General features: G+C 40.7%; 1 protein-coding gene across 2 annotated transcripts in view; it reads left to right on the forward strand.

The window, feature by feature from the left end:
• ZBBX (zinc finger B-box domain containing) overlaps positions 1-17,818 on the forward strand; it is a 440,192-nt gene extending 422,374 nt beyond the window's left edge. For both annotated transcript variants that reach the window (XM_069213223.1, XM_069213224.1), the window contains exon 20: positions 17,148-17,818. In XM_069213223.1, coding sequence (XP_069069324.1) covers positions 17,148-17,271 — 124 coding nt within the window. In that variant the 3' untranslated portion in view covers positions 17,272-17,818. The remainder of the gene's footprint in view (positions 1-17,147) is intronic.
• The last annotated feature ends 1,743 nt before the right edge of the window (positions 17,819-19,561 follow it).

The raw sequence follows: 19,561 nt of genomic DNA on the forward strand, positions 1-19,561 counted from the left end.
TCAATCAAACAACAGTAAAGCCTAGAAACAGAATTTAGGTCACCTTTGGCCTCTGTGGCCAATGTTAAAGCAGCAGGAGCGGATTGCATTCCCATAAAGGTCTATAAAGAATCTGCAGTCCTTTTTCACAAAATATTGATAAATCGTTTCAATGAAATGCATGGAGGTGGGCCTATCGCTCCATCATTCATTAAATCTGTTGTATTACGTTTTATTTTTTTTAGAAAACAGTAAATCGCCTCTCAACCCACATTCATATAGACCTATTAGTTTGCTGAATGCAGACTATAAACTTTTAATGAAAATCTTAACTAATCATTTGGCTCCTGTTGCCCAGCAACTAATTCACGGGGATCAAAATTGCTTTCATCCTAGTAGGTCTATGCTAGTTAACACCAACTATTTGATCCAGGCCATAGACTATTTCTCAGTCAATAATACCGGAGCTGCCATATTTGTGGTTGTTAGACATGGCATCCTTAGCGTGGTCTCCCCTGTCTTTTTTACTTCTGCTTCCCAGGTTTTGACTGTGTGCTGGACTTTGTTTTTGCTGCTTTTGGAACTCTAGGCATCTTACCACCAGCGCTAAAGTACAAGTGCGCCCTGTGTAAGATTAATGTGTGAATGTGTAGCATATTTGATTTACTAGTAAGTCCCTAGTAAGGTGCACTAGAGGTGTCCAAGGCCTGTAGATCAAATGCTACTAGTGGGCCTGCAGCACTGATTGTGCCACCCACCTTAGTAGCTCTGTAAACATGTCTCAGACCTGCAACCGCAGTGTATGTGTGTGCAGTTTTAAACTGCCAATTCAGCCTGGCAAGTGTACCCACTTGCCAGGCCCAAACCTTCCCTTTTTATATATGTGAGACACCCTTAAGGTAGGCCCTAGGTAGCCCCATGGGCAGGGTGCAGTGTATGTTAAAAGTGGGCATGTACAGGTGTGTTTTACATGCCCTAACTGTGAAATACTGCCAAATTCGGTTTTCACTGTTGCAAGGCCTATCTGTCTCTCATAGGTTAACATGGGGTCTGCCTTTAAATAACTTAATTGCTGCTTCCCTTTGGGAGCAGATTTACATTTTGAGTTTGGTGTCTCTGAGCTCACAATTTAAAAATACATATTTTGGTAAAGTTGTTTTTTAAATTGTCATTTTGAAAATGCCACTTTTAGAAAGTGGGCATGTTCCTGCTTAAACCATTCTGTGACTCTGCCTGCTTGTGGAGTGTGGATTCCCTGTCTGGGTCAGACTGACAGTTGGGCTGCTTGTGAATCCCCTCTAGACAGTGAGACAAAGGGAGCTGGGGAGTAGCCTGCATATCCTGATAGGCCATCTGAGCTAGAGTGGAGGGAGGAGTGGTCACTCACACTATGCAGTCTGCAACCCCCTGATGTGTGTCTGGGGCCTGGCCCGGGTAAGGCAGGATCTTGTGAACAACAGAGACTTTCCTTTGAAGTTTGCCTACTTCAAAGGAAGAAAGGGGTGTAAGTAGTGGACCCAAAACCCAACATTTTCAGATTACTTCTGGGAGCAAGAGGCATCTCTGCCAAGGAGAAGAGCTGAAGAGCTGAGAGAAGTGCTGCCCCTGCCTGTGACTGTGCTTTGTGGGGCTATCCTGCAGTTGCTGCTTCTGCCTCTGAAAGGGGACAACGACTGGACTTTGTTGTGCATTCCTGCTTGAGAGGATTCCCCAAGGGCTTGAACTGAGCTTGCTTCCTGTTGTTGAAGTCTCAGGGCCATCAAGACTTCCTCTGCCAGCACCTGGATTCTCTGCTGAGACTCCTGCCCTGCCAAGTAGTGTCCTATCTAGGCCCTGGTCCCTGGAGAGGTGAAGTTAGCAAAACAAGGACTGAAATCCACACAGGGAACACTGTGTGGGGAAATTTTCGATGCACCACTTGCAACGCAGTTGAAAAATGACGCACCTCCCACTTCGCAGCAAAAAACTACGCTCCACTTGCATCCCGGCTGGGAGATTGATGCATCGCGGCTGGAAAAACAGTGCAATACCCGCATGTGGCTGCTGATAATGATGCAAACACCACCCACCGTGGTTTTGTAAAGTCATCGTGAACCTGCGCGGATCCAAGGTGCCCCACTTAGAAATCAACGCATCGCTCTCTTGGGAGGGAGAAAAATAACGCATGGCCTCACTTGCGAGTAAGGAATCGGCGCATCGCTGACTTTTCCGACGCACGCTCGCCCATGTGGTCTTATTTTTTATGCAAACCAGGGACTATGTGTAAAATCAACGTTTCCATTGTTTTTAATGGAGTAAGACTCTTATTATTCAGAAAATCAATATCGTGATGTGAGTATGTCAGATTTTTTCTGTTTTGGTCTTTCTTTATTTAGATAAACATTACCTATTTTTCTAAACTGGTGTGGTGTCCCTTTTGTAATGTTTTCACTGTATTACTGTTTGGGTTGGTACAAATAGTTTTCACATTGCTTCTGAGTTAAGGCAGCCTGATTGTGCCAAGCTACCAAGGGGGTGAGTGGGGGTTAACCAGGTGTGTTTCTTCTTTGCCATGACTAGAGTGAGGGTCCTTGCTTCGACAGGGGGTAACCTGACTGCCAACTAAAGACCCCATTTCTAACAATGGTCGACACAGAAAAAGCTTTTGACCTAGTTAGTTGCTCAGCTTTATTTGAGATTTTGAGGTGATTTGGATTTCCTATTCAGTTCATAAGCCTCCTGAAGAATGTCTGATTAGGAGCAGTAGCCACAATTAGTATTAATTCAATTAACATAGGGCAAGTTCTCATATTTTGCAGAACTCATCAAGGATGTCCTCTTTCACCGGTTTTATTTCTTTTTTATATTGAACTGTTGGCTATTGTTTTACGAAATGATAGTTCTATTTCACTTCCAGTTTCTGGAAAGTCTAACCTAAGGGCCTGATTTAAATCCTGCCTGGAGGAATACTCTGTTCGCCATATGATGATCCCATTATAGCCTATGGGAATCGTAATTTGGTGGGCAGGATAGCCATCACGTTTGTGATTGAATATTTCCTCGCCAGGATCCAAATCTGGCCCTAAAACTTTTTAACGACAATATTATTATTATTTTATATTTTATATATGGATGCAGATCAAGCTAATATCCAAAAAACACTTGATAGGTTTAACAATTGTATGTTAATCGGTGGCTACAAGATCAACCACAACAAATCAGAAATGTTGTTGTACTTAGAGCGCAGTATGAGCCTACTCGCCCTATCAGTTATCTCAGTGTTTTTCTCACCTCCAACATTCCCTATCTGTACGAGATAAATTATTATGCATTGCTGAGTAAACCTAAGAGAATGTTGAGTGAGTTTCCTTCATTAAAATGTCAATAAAGCCTCTTTTTTATTTTTGTTTTCTAATGTAACTATTTGACTTAGTAAAAGGTTTTTTTAAGGATGCTGATACTCTATTTAGGAGATTTATAAGAAAACAACAGCACCCACATATTGATTTGTCGGCTATCCAATTAGACAAGGACAAGTGTGGGATGGCTCTTCCTGAGTTTTATCAATATTATCAGGATTCCTTCATTGAATATAATGCTTGATTATATGCTGACTCATTCTCACCTGATACATTTGTTTTTAAGATGGACAGTGCAGGTGCTAGGCTTTCAGTTCTTGTTTTTCTGACATCACGGAAGTGCCCTAAGAAAACCTGGTCTAAAATGTTAAAAGCAATAATTTTGTTTAAAACTCAATTAGGGCTAAAGATTTTCGATGGTCATCCTTTTTTTTTTTTCTTTACCGGATTGTGGCGATCTGGGTTTGTGGATCTCTCAATCCAAAACTGCACTTTAGAATAGGTTGGGGTTTGGTATTTGGATGGAAGACCTGGCATAGGCTAGATCTCCTAGCAAATAAGAGTACTTTGCTGAAGCTATTCCCAGTTTCTGGAGCAATCTACCCTTCTTCTTGTGACTGCAAAAATAGATTGGCTTCTTTTCATAAGCAACTGAAACAGTGGCTTTTTCCACTGAACCTCTAGTTAGCCAATATTTTTATTTTCATTCCTGTGTTCCCCCTTCAGGTGCCAAAACAACCAATTTGAGCATTAGTACTTTAAATACGTTTTATATATTTCAAATGAACTAATCAATTCCATAAACATTAGATATTTGCTCCGAATGATGAACTACCCCTACAGTAATACATCTTTATGCACACTTACTGTTTGTATATCAACTCGAGGATGGGAGAAAAGTACTTATACATTATTGCAGGGGAAGAAATAATTTGAAGAATGTCACATATGCATGAAAAGTGATATGTAATATCTTGGCAAACCTGTACACATTTTGTTTTTAAATTCCACCAGTATTTGTTTAAAACCATTTAAACAAATTGCTGTATATTCCTCTAAAAAATTATTTTTGAATAATGTGTATTTGAATTTTGCAGTGTGGTCATAGATAGTGTGTATATGTGCAATCTGTGTGAGTATCTTCACTGAGAGTGGTACTTTTGTAATTCAGAGGAATGTTTGAAACACTAGAGGGTAAGTAGTCAACTTGTTTTGGGTACTTATTAGTGAGACCACTCTTAATTGCCATTCTGGAAGACTGTACAGTTGTCCATTATAAATTGCAATAGTGAAACTGGCATGGTCAGTTTTAGATGGTCCATACCTTTGGTCACTGGTGCATGGGAGTTTTAAGGCAACAATTCACTAGCATTTACAATGAGAAGCACCTTTTCTCAAGCCCAGATCAGTCCTGTCTGGTGGGCATGTCTTTACTACCTGATACATTTAACAATACCCATTTTTCACCTGCCTTGTTATCTTCATATTTAGGTAGACGCAGCCTGTGTCCTGTCTAGGGTTGACTACATTAGCATCCTAAATCTGAATTTGATAGCATCCTCTCTCAGACATCTCCAGAAGAATCAGAACTTTGCTGTTTGGCTAAATGCAACCTACACATATTTGCACATATGTCCTAGGCAAGAATTCTCTTTCATTAGCTCCTAGACAGTTAAAGAATTGTTTACAAAATGCCTTGTGTTTTGCACAGAGGCCTCTGTTAGAGACTTCTAACCACTAATTCCTTACCTTAGACTATTCCCTAAGCATCAGACTGGATGTGTAAATTTTTTAGCACTACCTTTATGAGCCAGTACGTGTCATTCTTTGGCTGTGTGTGATGCTGTCAGCATCATCTGTGCTGGAAGTGATGTGTGCGGCGCCAATATAGGCACCACTCCAGCGTGTTGGTCTCAGTTTCTTCTACTCCACACCATCAGGGCAGATACAGATGAGCTCCCTTCAGTCATTTTCTTGACAATTTATTTTCGAAATTTTGTCAAAGTTTAGTATGCTTTTTTCCATCTTTACTTTTCCGAAGAAACCTACTGGTTCAAGGCTTGTGGAGTCAGACATCAACAAATGTTGGTGATGGACCCCACTTGGTGTGTCTGTGGTGCCTCAAGAGGTACCACGACTGCGCGTCCTGCGTGGAATGCAGACTATGAACCCCAAGGCCCTCCAGGAGTGGGCCATGAAGCTCTTGGCAGCTCCCCATGTGACTCCATGCAGTACCATGTACCGTTTATGAGGGAGGTCACCTGACCACTCCCGTAGTCACTCGTATTGATCCTCGTTATGCTCCAGCAATTCCTCTGATATATCCCAAAAGAAGAAGTCGATGTTGAAGCGCTCTTTGACTTCTCTGTGTCACTCCCACTCTTTAGACAACATGAGGGATCAGTGCCACAAATGTAGACCCCGCTCACTGGTTGTTCCTCTACAGCCAGTGTCTGACACTGGGTTTGCTCTGCTCTTCTTAGAGTTTCCCGGAGTGAACCCCACACAATTCGGTCAGTTCTATGAGGCATGAGCCACATATTTTGGCAGTTGGATCCCTCTTGAGTGCCTTCGAGCCCTATGGGCTCAATAGGGTCTTCAACTGGAGCTTTGCCGACAGGCCCATGCTGAGCACCAGTCTGACCCTCAGGATCTGTTTGTTGATCTGGATTGGCTTTAGTTTATTTCACTCAGTATTTTTATGCCTATATTGGTGAAGGAGCACTTAATAAATTAATCAGTCCAGCTGATTTTCCCACCTTCAAGCAGCAGAAATGGCATGGAATGATTCTATCATTCCAGTTTATCATTTCAGGAAGCCTAAAAGCGTAAGTCTGCAGAACAGGAGCGAGGGAATCAGGTGGGCTTTACTGATCCATGAGTTTTGTGCATGGGTGTGTTACGGGAGTATTTTAGCTTGTCACTTGTCACACAGGCACTATTTGTAGCTGACATGCTGTGCTTATGACAGGCGCCCGCTTGTTTGATGACACAATTATACATATTTACCCCATGCTCTATCAGAAGCAAACATAAAGTGCAGATGGGACTTACAAGAGAGGGACCCGTGCTTTTAAATTCTGATATAGCTGTTAGTATGCTGCTTATCAGAGAAGCAGTGACTCGTGGAGACCACCCACAGCAGAGGAAACAAATGTGTGGGACACAACAGGAAATTAAGGGCCAGATGTATCGAAGGGTTTTCCCATTCTGTGTCAATGGGAAAATGTGTTCATACATATGGCCCCAAGTGCGCTATTTGCCAACTAGTGAAATTGTTTTAATGGTATGGGGAGTAGGTAAAGTGATTGCAGTATGAATATGAGAGTGAATGTGAACAAGAGGAGTGACATTGTGAGTATTTTTGGTGATGTTATGGCTAGCTCTGGAATTTGTACCCATGACAAAATCTGTGATCTTTTAGTAACATTTGGATAACCCTGGTATTATAGTGGTCTGACTATGACATGGTGGAGGCATTCTCACTATTGTTCTGGTGATCCCTATGATAAAATAATGGTCAATCCCTGTCTTACTGTGGGCATTCATAGCAACGTTCTGGTAATGCCTACATACTAGTAGCCCCTCCATGATGCATTGTGGTAATTTTTAATAACATTCTGTATGTCCCGGGCATATAAGTGGCTCGTCCTTTGTTAGTGTTTGCATTCCTGGCAACAAGACTGTTATCCATTGCATATAGTGTCAGTATTATTGACATAATTATGACTATGCATTGAATTATGGTGGTGAAAATCCCTTCCATATGACAGGCCTCTATCGTATTTAATGAAGATAATGAAAAATGGAAATGAAAGCCAGGATCTATTTGACAGTAGTTGATGCAAGTTCTTGCTGGAAAATGACATTCTGCATTTTGGGCAGTATACGTGTATAACTGAAAAGTGAAACTCTTTTCTTTCAAGGCAAAACTATTGTTTTCTCATGAACTTTACAAATTCTAGTTACGGCATCAAGCTTACTTATGCAAAACGAACATGCGTATGGTACAATATATTCACTTTCAGAAACTAACTGAGAAGCTGATGTTTCAGAAAAAAATGTTGCTTACTGGAGGAACTAACATCCTGAGCCTCACAACAGCAAATTGTCCCCCTTGACGAATCAGGTTTTTCAAGGGGCACGGAACAGCAACAAACATTCTAGCCCTATCATTGCTAATTGACTAGTGCAAGTACAACCGCCAACCTCTGTCCCTCTGCTTTATTGATTACAAAGCAGCCTTTGACCTGTTAGACCCAACCAAGCTTTGGCAGAAGCTAGCCAGCTGAAATATCCCCCTGCTGCAAGCCCTGATTCTCCTCCCTACTGATAAAACTGAGGTACGGTACCCACCTGTCCATGAAGATTTGAACTAATCAGGACCTATGGCAAGGATTTGTGCTCACTACCATCCTTTTCAATCTTTCTGGAAGACCTACTACCAACTTCGAAAATGCTAACTCACACACACACTCACCAAAAGTAGGGAGTTTACGCCTGCCAAGTATGATGTATGCTGATGATCTAGTTTTAATCAGTCACACAAAGTTCGGCCTCCAGAGACTCCTGAATGCCATTGCAATCTGCTCAAGCACAAACCTGGAAATAATTATGAAAAAGACTAAAACCATGGTTAGAGGGAAACGAGCAACAAGCTCCATGACATGACACGTGGAAACAACAAAGCTTGATGTAACCACTGAATATAAATATATTGGACTGCTGTTTGACAGACTGGGGTCTTTTAAGCAACACAAGGAGAGTATGCTGCTGAAAGCCACCTCCTTACTGAAGGCATTTCAACATCTTAGAGCAAGGATTGCCGGACCGATATTCCCACCACTTCTGCAGATAATTCAGGCAAAACTGGTACCAACCCTAGCCTATGGTAGTGAAAACTTAAAGGGAAGAGACAGTCTCCTTTTGGATAAGACCATAGCCAAAACCTACAGGTTACTATTCATTCTGCCTCGGGACATGTCAGCTCCCTAGTTGAGACTGGAGTTTGGCCTTACAAAACAAACCCTTGCCAGTCAAGGAGTGGTTAATAAATGCTGCTTTGAGCTAAAAAACACCAGCATAAATAGACTAGATAATCATCTATGGCAATAAATTGTCACAAGATACTACTCTCTAGCATAGTCATTCCCATAGGAGACACACTATCAGCTATCCCCAGTTTAAGAACACTGTAAATAATTAGTGAAGCAATTTTTAATGCTAGAAGATAAAGATAAATTATCACAGGGGTGGCAAGCTTAGTGTCACCGTCTGTTTCATTAAGCTGTTTGTAATTGAGCTTTAGCATTGCTTTATGAATCTGTATGGTTTCTCTGGTTTGGGTGTCTTTAGTGTGTGATTTTCAGATTTGTGTGATTTTTTTTTATTTTTATTTTTTATCCTTCCACCCTACCTTTTCTCGAACATCTTCAGTGAAGGTGCAGGGTAGAAAAACGAAGGGAAGACAGATGCTGTATACATTTTTAAAAAACAATTGTTCAAGTGACATAGCCTAAACAAATAGTTCAACAGTCTGTATATGCATCTCTCTTTAACCTTTCTAGTGGTAAATCCAATATTTTGCTATCAATTCTTCATTTTTACTTTGGTAGTATGTACTGTATAATGGTCCATTTGTCCCTTTTTTCAGTTTGTTTTAGAGAGGTTTGAACTTGCTCACTCAATCCTATTCATTGTAGATTCGTTCAACAGGGGTGATTTTTGTAGTCTGGACTGTAAAATGCTCCATTTGACCCTTTTTTAGGTTTCGTCTGCACAGCAATTTGTGCTGTGCTTGTGAACGCTATTGTATTAAATAAAAATCTTAAATGGGCTTGAATCCCACCCTCGCTTTTCATTGTTTTGCGTGCTTGCCACTTACTTTTCCTCCATTTCTATTGGTTGTAGCATACAATTCCCTGTTCCTTCTCTAGTGTGTTTCTCTTATCTGTGTCCCAGGGCCCAAGTACTGTTTTCATCCGCTTTGGTGGAACTTCTTTTAAGCACCTCTGCGTGCCTTGTGGGAAGCCAAATGATTTGATCGCAACACCAGTCCCCCGGGTCCGAAGTGCACACTCTAGTGCTCCCTTTTGAACAGCACACTCACCAGTACCCCTGGGGCCTAAGCAGAGACCCACTGTAGGGCTCCCTTTTGAGCAGTGCACTCACCAGTACCCCCAGGGCCGAAGCTGGAACCCACTCTAGTTATCTATTGCTTCGCATTTTGCTTTGGACATTCTTGTGATTGCATGGCCCGGGTCAGCTGCTCCACGGTTTAACCAGTCTTGACTTCTTTCCCTTTGTTGTTGCTCCCCTTCTGCTTCCTGTCGTCAGCGTACTCTGTTATTTCTTGTTTTTAACTTATTTTACATTTTATATAGCCCAGCTCTACCAGGTTAAGTGTCAGTATACCTTACAATTAATCAACGTTGGGGACCGAAGTCTGGGATTGCAGGTAATATTGCAATATGCATATCTAATAATAAATAGTCCTCAAATTGCAGCCAGCAAACATTAGGTAACCGTCATAAGAAACTGATAGGATAATTTATGAAGCTTTCACATGATGAAAAAAAAAATTGGCTCAAGGGACTATGGGGGTGATTCTGACCCCGGCGGTCAGAGACCACCGGGGCCAGGGTCGGCGGGAGCACCGCCGACAGGCCGGCGGTGCCCCGCAGGGCATTCTGACCGCGGCGGTTCGGCCGCGGTCAGATGCGGAAAACCGGCGGTCTCCCGCCGGTTTTCCGCTGCCCATGTGAATCCTCCATGGCTGCGGAGCGCGCTCCGCCGCCATGGGGATTCTGACACCCCCTACCGCCATCCTGTTCCTGGCGGGTCTCCCGCCAGGAACAGGATGGCGGTAGGGGGTGCCGCGGGGTCCCTGGGGGCCCCTGCAGTGCCCATGCCAATGGCATGGGCACTGCAGGGGCCCCCGTAAGAGGGCCCCACTTAGTATTTCAGTGTCTGCTATGCAGACACTGAAATACGCGACGGGTGCCACTGCACCCATCGCACCTTCCCACTCCGCCGGCTCAATTCTGAGCCGGCGTCCTCGTGGGAAGGATGATTTGCCCTGGGCTGGCGGGCGGACTTTTGGCAGTCGCCTGCCAGCCCAGGGCAAATCCCAAAATACCCTCAGCGGTCTTTCGACCGCGGAGCGGTATTTTGGTGGGGGAACTCTGGCGGGCGGCCTCCGCCGCCTGTCAGGGTCAGAATGACCCCCTATGCCTTGCATCGTTTATAGATCTCTATACATGTCTATTAAGTTAGAGAGTTTGGATTCCTAGACCATTAATACAAGATAAGATATTTTGTTGCTTGCTGTTTTGAAGATAAATCTGTCAGGAGACTTCACTTTTTTCTAGCAAATTAAAACTAGCTCTGCAAACTAACCCCGCAAACTAGAATAGACGTTGTTCTTTGTGAAAAAGCCTGGGTGGCTGTGAAATGCGGCTTCATGAGAGCAAGCTGCAAACACCTTTTCCCTGATGCATTTTCACAGAAATCAAAGTTACACTTCCCATCATGTGCTTCTGGCTTTTAAGCACGCATAGAATTACACAGCTTATCGGTTTGCTTTCATGCATAGTCCTGGCCCCTTGATATACCTCAATTTTCATTTCTGATTTGTGTTTTAGTATCATTAGAGAAGTAATTTAGCCGATTATATTGTTTTCTGGATGACATTTTTAAAAATAGCAGATGTGTTGCAGTGATGATGTAATATTTGAGGAATCATGAGACCTATATACTTCTTTTTGGTGTCAAACCATAGGTTTTGGGGGTTAAGTAGTCTTATAGAAACATAAAATAAATCCTCAGAAACGGAGGCTCTATAATGATGTATTTTATCCATAATATTGGTAATTTATTTCAATATTGTTTTTGTTTCAGGTTTTCAGATGATTCACATTCGTAATCATGAGTGAAGCAGGTGGTAGCCATTGGATCTTTACCTCCTGACAGAGTGTTGCTAACTACAAAATCTGATGACTCCTTCAACAAAGAAAAATATGTCATAAGCCAAACTAATCTGAATGAAAAGCTAACATCACCTGTAGCTGGACAGAAGAGCGTTAGAGATGCTGCAGAAATATGGCTAAACAAAGTTAAAAAAAGATTTAAAATGATGGCTGAAGAGGATCAAATATTTTATCATTGTAACAAAAAGTGCTACAAGTCATATACAATAGTAAAAAGCCTGCAACAAATTATCAAAAAGTAGCAGAAACCAGTGATTCACAACAAGAATCTGAGTCGTCTGAGAAATCAGCGACAACCAAACTCAATGCCCATCCACCTAGAAGATCGATGGCTACCCCTCCTCCACCTCCAACAACTAATCTGAAAGCAGAGGATCTTCAATTTGTTATATGTTGTTTACCCAGAACAAGGGCCAAAGGGATTGACCAAAGAACAAACTACAGAGTACGTAAGTCTCAAAGGGCAAACATGTTTTGACCTACAGCTGGTTTCTTCCAATATTAAGTTTTCAGCCAAGTAGCTGATCTAAATAGCGAGGTGAATGTATTTACAGCAGATTTGGATGCCCACCCGAACTGCATGCATTTGAAAATATGAATGTACATTGAGCTCCCAGCAGCAGCATAATTACCAGCCTTCAGTTTAGTTTCCATTCTTTGAAAAAGCAAATTAATTTTTAAAGCCACTCTTGAGTGCTGGCTACGGGTTCACACTCAGTGAGATCCGAGAAATAATGGTCAACATTGATGAAACTGTATTGATCCATAATAATGAAATTAAGATATTTCCGGTGAGAATGTACAATGAATGAATTTGTTGTTGCTTATGGTGTTCTCAGCTGATTTGACTCCTGAAGTTCTTGCTGCCAAAATAAGATGACAGGATGCAGTGAAAAGTAGGAACCATTTTCAGAAACATCTTTAAAGATTTAGATTTTGGACTTCATGACACATTTTCTGATGCCCCAGAGCTTTGCGAATCATGGGAGTCAATAAGAATGTCTGATGTAGCCTTAACATTTTTTACATCATTGTTTAATATCATCAAAGCAAAACTGTTAAAAACTAAAGTTCTTGAGTTTGAAACAGAAGACAACAACATTGATGATGGCTTTGAAGATATAAGCGAAGAAGTGGAAGACTATCCCGTGAACTAACCAGTTTATGGTGTGCAAATGTACTGTCTTTTCCAAAACATATATTTAATTAATTACATCACAGCAAAAAGAAAACTCCGCTACACATAATGACTGTCACGCAATCTATGACAAGTGCAAAAGTAGAGAGCTAATCACTTCAATGAATAGGATTGGTGTATCAACAATTTATAATGACACAGTACAGAACAGGAACTTGTTAGCAGCTCATGCTGTAAAATCTTGTGAATTCAACAGCACACCCCTCCCAAGTCACTTTACCAGGAAAGATTTACAATTACTGCTCTTGATAATTTTGATTCTGAAGACAGCTCTTCTTTGTCTGGAACATCCAGCACACATGATACTGCCATGGTGCTTTCCAAAACAGTACCAGTAAAGTAGCTGCTGGAAAACAAGCTGCGTCAGCTGTATGCATAAACAAACTAAGCTGCAAACTTATAATCCAACTGCCTTGCTAACATGTGCAAAATCACTAGAAGCCATCGACACGTCCCAGTCTACCGGAAAGTTTCAAAGGGGCTGAGGACATGATCTTCTTCTATCTGATGCTGCAGTCCGCAAAGCTGAATTAACTGAATTTATCATATCACTTATCTGGTGTGGACTAAAGGATGAAGAAAAGCCAATTGCTTTGTTTGCTGGAATTCATGCTCTAATGTCCCAGAATACCGTCCCACTGAAGAAGGTTGTGTTTTTACCTGTAATACCATCACCAGTCACAAACTATGCAACAGTATACACAGCTCTAAGAGTGTTCCAAAATGTGAGTGCTCAGCTTGAAGACCAGCCTATCCAGCCAATTTTCTGCGATGGTGTTTTCTGTATTGTGGCTGACATATTTATGAGCAATACAGTAGAATTTGATGATTTTTGTCCAATGATGGGCGTTTTCCACGTTATAAATGTTGCATTGCTATGTGCAGGAAATTATATCTGTGGATGTGGCAAAGGCGGTACACTTATTGAGGCTGAAATCTTTCCAAGCAAAACTGTCCAGTCAGTGTTGCGCGGAACTCATTATGTTTGTTCGTTACAAGGTATGCTCATCATATCTGAGGCTATAGAAACATTGCGTTGGAATGCTTTCTGGTATAGGAATGACAAATTAGGTTTTGAATATCTTATCTCAGAAGTGAACAAAGCACACGGTGCACTTCATTCAAAAGCCATAAGGCAAAGCCAGGCAGTGTTCAGTACACTCATTTCAAAATCAGAAAACCAGAAAACTAAGTTTGTAGAGTTTGTCAAAGAATGTAAAGGAAAATCAGAACTTTGCAAGTACTGGAGAAATGTTTTACAAACAAAAGCTCTAGTGAAAAACTTAGTACATGCTGATCAGGAAAGTGATTTAGAGCTACACGTGAACACTGTGGAGTCACTGATTACTGTGTTTCACAAATTTGATTGCATAAACTACCTGGGATATGGGTCCTGGTATTTGGAAAGAGTGAAGATGCTAGCGGTGGTAAAACCATACCTTTACAGAAAAATAATCTAAAGACATTTTGTGGTGAAAGACAGAGAGGGTAGCTTTAATGCTATGGCTCCAGATATGAAACTGGAACAGACGTTCCAGAGATCACAGAAAAGCTCCAAGGGAATTGTTGGTCAGACACGTAAAAGGATTTGCTGAGACAGAAGAAGAAAATGAATTTAAAGACGTACAAAAATACCTTGTGTCTGTGTGGAAAACGAGTTCTGACTGTCACACACTTGACAATCTTCTGTTCAGTGAGTTCAAGAGATCAATCCAGCTAACTGACCTTCCACCGGCATCATATTCTGTGTGTGGACACATTAAAAGAGCATTCTACTTGTTCAGAATATGTGTAAATGTTTTGGATCATACCTATGTAGAGAAAGATACATGTGAATTTGGCTGGGAAGATATTGATGGGTTGCTAAAACGTACAAAATTTCTAAAGCCTCTACGCACAGAACTTACACGTACATGTACTTGCAAAACCTGTGCTACAGAAATATGTCCCTGTCAATATGCTCTTCTCAAATGTTCAACATTCTGCAAATGTACCACGAGCAATTGCTGAAACAAATAAACTATGAAAATGTGTCTAAAACAGGAGTGATAAACATATTTATTTTCATATTCAGATCATAAACATTGTTTGGTGTATGCATAAAACGGTTAAAAACTATTAGTGCTTGTTTCTATATATGTCTCTTCTTCCTCTATTATAGCTGCCATTTTAGAAAATGCCAGAAGTGTTTCTCTGAGGAGTTATATTCTGTCTCTATAAGACCGCTTGACCCCCTTAACCTATGTTTTTACACCAAAATGAAGTATTAAGGTTTCATGGTTCCTGAAATATTACATCTTCACCATAACACACCCACCATTTTTAAAAATGTCATCCAGAAAAATTCGACCTGGACCAGCAATGTCTATCCAAGATAAATTACTTCTCTAATGAGCCAAAAACACAAATCAAAAATGAAATTCCCTGGTTAAAATATTTTTTACAGAGGTATATCCAGGATTAGCAGTAAGAATTGTTGGAAAAGTGTTCAGTGAAGGGAGGCAGAGCCATGTTTCTAAATTACATTTATTGTGGTAGTTCAAGCAACCTAGTGGCAGCCAGTCCAAATTTTCTTAACAGTGGTGCCCCATTAGCTCTTGCTTATTTTTGACTTGATAACGATTGCATTTTTTAACACATTCTGCCTTCAGGATAGATGTTATTTGTTGACAATCGGGTTAAAATGCCATAAAGGTAGATAAAATGTGGTGAGTAGAAATGTTTTAAAGAAGTCCATAAAAGTTCAACATAACATTTGCAGGTCACTTTCAGGCGATTCAGGGATGAGCTGGAAGCTGTGGTGAATGGTACACAGAGGTATTTTGTGATGATTGCTTAAGGGCAGAAGGACGTCAAAACGGATGATGCTATGCTATTGGAGTAGACCACATCCAACCAAACAGTTCATATACATATGTTCCACCATTCAGTTTAGAAGTTGTACTCTTGCCAAACAGTCTGATTTATTACTTGTGGCAGTGATAGGAGGTGCATTTATCATGGCTACATGTTATAAATGCTACACCAAGGCCAATATGTAGTGTCCAATGTCATATGTACATTTAAGGAGGAAAGAGTTAGCCTTTGGTGCTGCTAGAAATAATGGATTGAAGACAAAAGCAGATAGCATTCTGTAACCAGCCAATCCGAATCCGCCATCTCAGGTCTAGTATTATCAGAAAAAAGCTTGGATCGGTTTAGCCAATTGTTTTCTTAGGTGGAGAAACTCTCAGGAATTGAGCAGCTTCCCTCGGGCTATATTGCAATTCTTAATCAGACCCTCTCAAATACTTAACAATATTTTTGTAAGATATTTTTTTTCGTGGGACTATGTGAGTGGAAGGATACATGAAGTATTACTGCTGCAGTGTTTTTATGCTGAGGCACTGACCGTTTTTTAGGTTTCACCTGCACAACACTTGTGCTGTGCTTGTGAAATCTATTGTATTCAATATAATCTTAAAAGGGGTGTGCATTCTGCCCTCACTTTTCATTGGTTCGCACGACGGGCTCAGGCATGCACCTCGGGGGGCAAATCAATTCATCCACCACTGCTTCTTACTTTAGTGCCCTGCATTATTGCTAAAGCTTCTTTAATGCTCCCCGTTAGAATTAGTACAAAACAGCTCCTTGTCAACCACATCCCTGGTGACTCCTCTGTCTGCGCCCCCAAGAGGCACAAACATGATTTACAAAAAAATCAACTTATTAATAACATAGGTGAAACCTAATGCATTTACCAATGCTTGTTCAATTTTTGTTACAGAGGTTTGAACTTGCTCACTCGATCCTAATCATTGTAGATTCATTCAAATCATATAGTCTGACGATATAGATTTTAGCATCTTGTTACAGAAAGCATTTGCTGTCTTATGCTGAGTACTTTTCACCACCATGCATATCGAGGGGCATCGGGTATTGTTGATTCTTAGTTAGTTACAGATTATGACATTTACTTTATATTGTGTTTCTCTTGTGGTAGTCCCTACAATTTATATTATCCAGAAAGGATGAGAGAGAGAGAATCCGGTAAACACCTCACCACTTCCTTATCTAAACGCACAACCGGTGTGGGGACCTGCATCCAATGAGAACTATCATGGTTGCAGAGGATCCAGAGATGAAGAAAACTCGACCACTCTTTTGTGGTATGCTTCGTCATAAGTAACTGTTTCCAATCCTGGCTAGATGTTACTGCCAGGACAGACTCAGTCTTCTGTTGGAGGGAGTTTTTCATCAGGTAGCACAGGATAGGTATAGGGACCCAGATGTTACAATTACCTCAAAAATAAGCCAAATATGTTTGAACTATATCCTGGGTGAGATTAAAAAGAACTATGAGAATGGACATTAAGTACTATGATTATAGCACACGGATGACAGAAAGGAGTGAGTGAAGTTTTCTTTCCCAGACTCCCTGGATCCTCTGCAACCATGGTAGTCCCCATTGGATGCAGGACACTACAACCATTGTAAGATAGTTCCTAAAATTTCACATGTATGGAGGAGTGGTGCCCTGCTTTGCCTGACTGTGTATTACAGGCATGCTTTCAAAAAGCAACCTAAACGTGTTTTCATTTGCTAATGTATGTTACATTTTGATGCCTAAGAGCTGATATTGTCCATGTACTCTGCCTCATCTAGGAAAATTATTGGTTCGGAACCCTGGGTTTCATCATCATCGAACTTCAATGAGGATTTCGTGCCAGATGAAGAGGAAGAGGAACAATACCATGAGGATAGGAAAAATGTCTTATTACTTCATTAACAAATGAGGAGTGCTGTCAGAATTGAATGCCTTGTCACTTTTAAAGCAATCTGGAAAAACGTGTAAAGCTTAAGCGAAGGTTTTTAGCAATTATCTATAATATATTTTTTCTATCCACCACTAGGTAAATATATGTGTGGTGTACTCTATTTCTGACTACTCTAATTAGAAATATAGACAACACACCATTTATTTATTACATTAATTGTCTTTGAGTGGATGTCATCAATGTTTAATGATTTCCTTGTAATGAAGAGAAAAGCATTCCTGTTTTTGTGCACATTGGATGACTTTTCATAACTGTTGGAAATATACTAAAGGTCAATGTCTGGTGGGCATCTGCATACACAGTTATAGAAGCTTTGCTGGGGAAAACAAGTAACTCCAAAACATAGACAAACAACAAGTAATCTGCCACACACCCAATATCATCTTCTCAACGAGAGAGTACATCGTGCTAAATATGATGTCACAATGAAACATGCTAGAAGTTTCGTTTTTTTTGTTCTCTGAATGTATTGTGTTAAATAAATACAATCTTGCCTTAGTTATTTCATTTATGGTGGGCTGATGTGGTTGCAACTCTGTGTCTGGAGAAAAACTTCCATTGAAAAGTCATATAGTTGGAATCCATCTATTCTTGCATATCGCACACTTGCACAATCTAAGGTTTTCTACACTTTACCGCCGGCTAGTCACATCCTGTGTAACACCTATGATCCTTTCATTGATGCAAGACTATTCACACAGGTTCGTTTGATTTAATTGACACCAAACTAACCCACTAAAAGGAGTTTTCCACCTTGCACTCCGTGGGATGGTCACCTGCATTCTAACCACCTTATATCCCGTAGGTCTTTCAGAAAGGCCTGCAATCTTTCTAGATTAGTTTCGTGGCACGTTCCACGATTTGTGGTGGTGATGCATGCCCCCAATGGCATTCTACCCCTCCATTTGCAGCGTTCTGCTGGGCGCTGAGGGACTCCAAAAGCATCCAAGTTGAATCTACATTCCATTTTATGCCTTGAGAAGGCTGACTTTTCCTGCAAAGTCTGTGGTTCCAGCTTCGACCATGGTTGTATTCTATGGAAATACGAGAAAAGTAACAGAATTTAAAAGGACGCAATGTGAGTGAAGCTATTTGGAAGCGCTGCGGGTTATTCTTGACGTGTACTTGCAGCTAGTTGTTGGGCGAATAAGCCCCAAAAACAATTAAACCAGAGCACTGAGTCTGGAAGTATCTTTCATGATTTCCTGTTTCTGTTTCTGTGATGTCAGCCAGCATTTTAACATTGTTCAGCTGATTAACGTTTATAGGTATGAACACGATCAGCAATTATCTACTTTTTATAGATGGCATCATATGAAGAACATGGACGCTATTTCTAAAATATTCTATGCCTGCGCCTATGATAGAACCATTTTGTAACACAGTGTAGCTATTACTGACTGGAAAACTATTTTACGAGGCTTTTATGGGCTATACTGGCATATTCACACGAAAAATAAAAGCTAAAAAGAAAACCTGAACCTCCCTTTACTTTTTGTTCGGAGTCATGTTGATAAAATCTCAGTATGTAAGTTTCAGCTGGTTTTTTGATTGATTAAGTCATTTTCGGTTTATTATAACACATCACAATAGAAGATAATTCAGCATCTTCTTTAATATCTGGGCAGCAATCCATATCCATGATTAGCTAGCGTTTTTTTATTCTGTATCCCTGATTGTATTTATTTGCTGCTTCTCACGACTTCCCTTAATAGAATACTACATTTCAAAACATTGTCGTCTTTTTTTTCATTTGTGGGTGAGGTCACATTTTAGGTTGCAGTTCTCACTCCAGTTTCAATAGCCAAATCAACCACCTGAATAACTGAGTGCCAGATATACATACATACCGGTTGCAAAAAGTGTTTGCAAATTTCTCACTGACTTTTGCAACTTATCTCTAACTTTATGATGCAACCTATATTTTGATAGGTAAGGTCACAAAATTTGCAGTTGAATGAGAACTACCCTTTCATGTCCCTCCCTAATTGCCTTTTGGACTGGTTGATTACATCCATTTGTGATTCGGAAACGCTATTCCAAACTACAAAATTTGTTTGGTACATCTTGAAACGTCACTTTGTGGTTGCAAACCCTTTGATTTTGTGAAACCCAGTGTGCGACAGCAAAATTATTTAGGACATCTTGCCCTAGTTTCTGTAGTTCCTTTCAAATAACGGTATCTTTTTCAGTTGTAAACACCATTTATCAAGAGCTCAATTCTCAAAAGAGATTTTATAA

Source organism: Pleurodeles waltl, chromosome 11, assembly GCF_031143425.1.
Source record: "Pleurodeles waltl isolate 20211129_DDA chromosome 11, aPleWal1.hap1.20221129, whole genome shotgun sequence".
NCBI classification, from domain to species: domain Eukaryota; kingdom Metazoa; phylum Chordata; class Amphibia; order Caudata; family Salamandridae; genus Pleurodeles; species Pleurodeles waltl.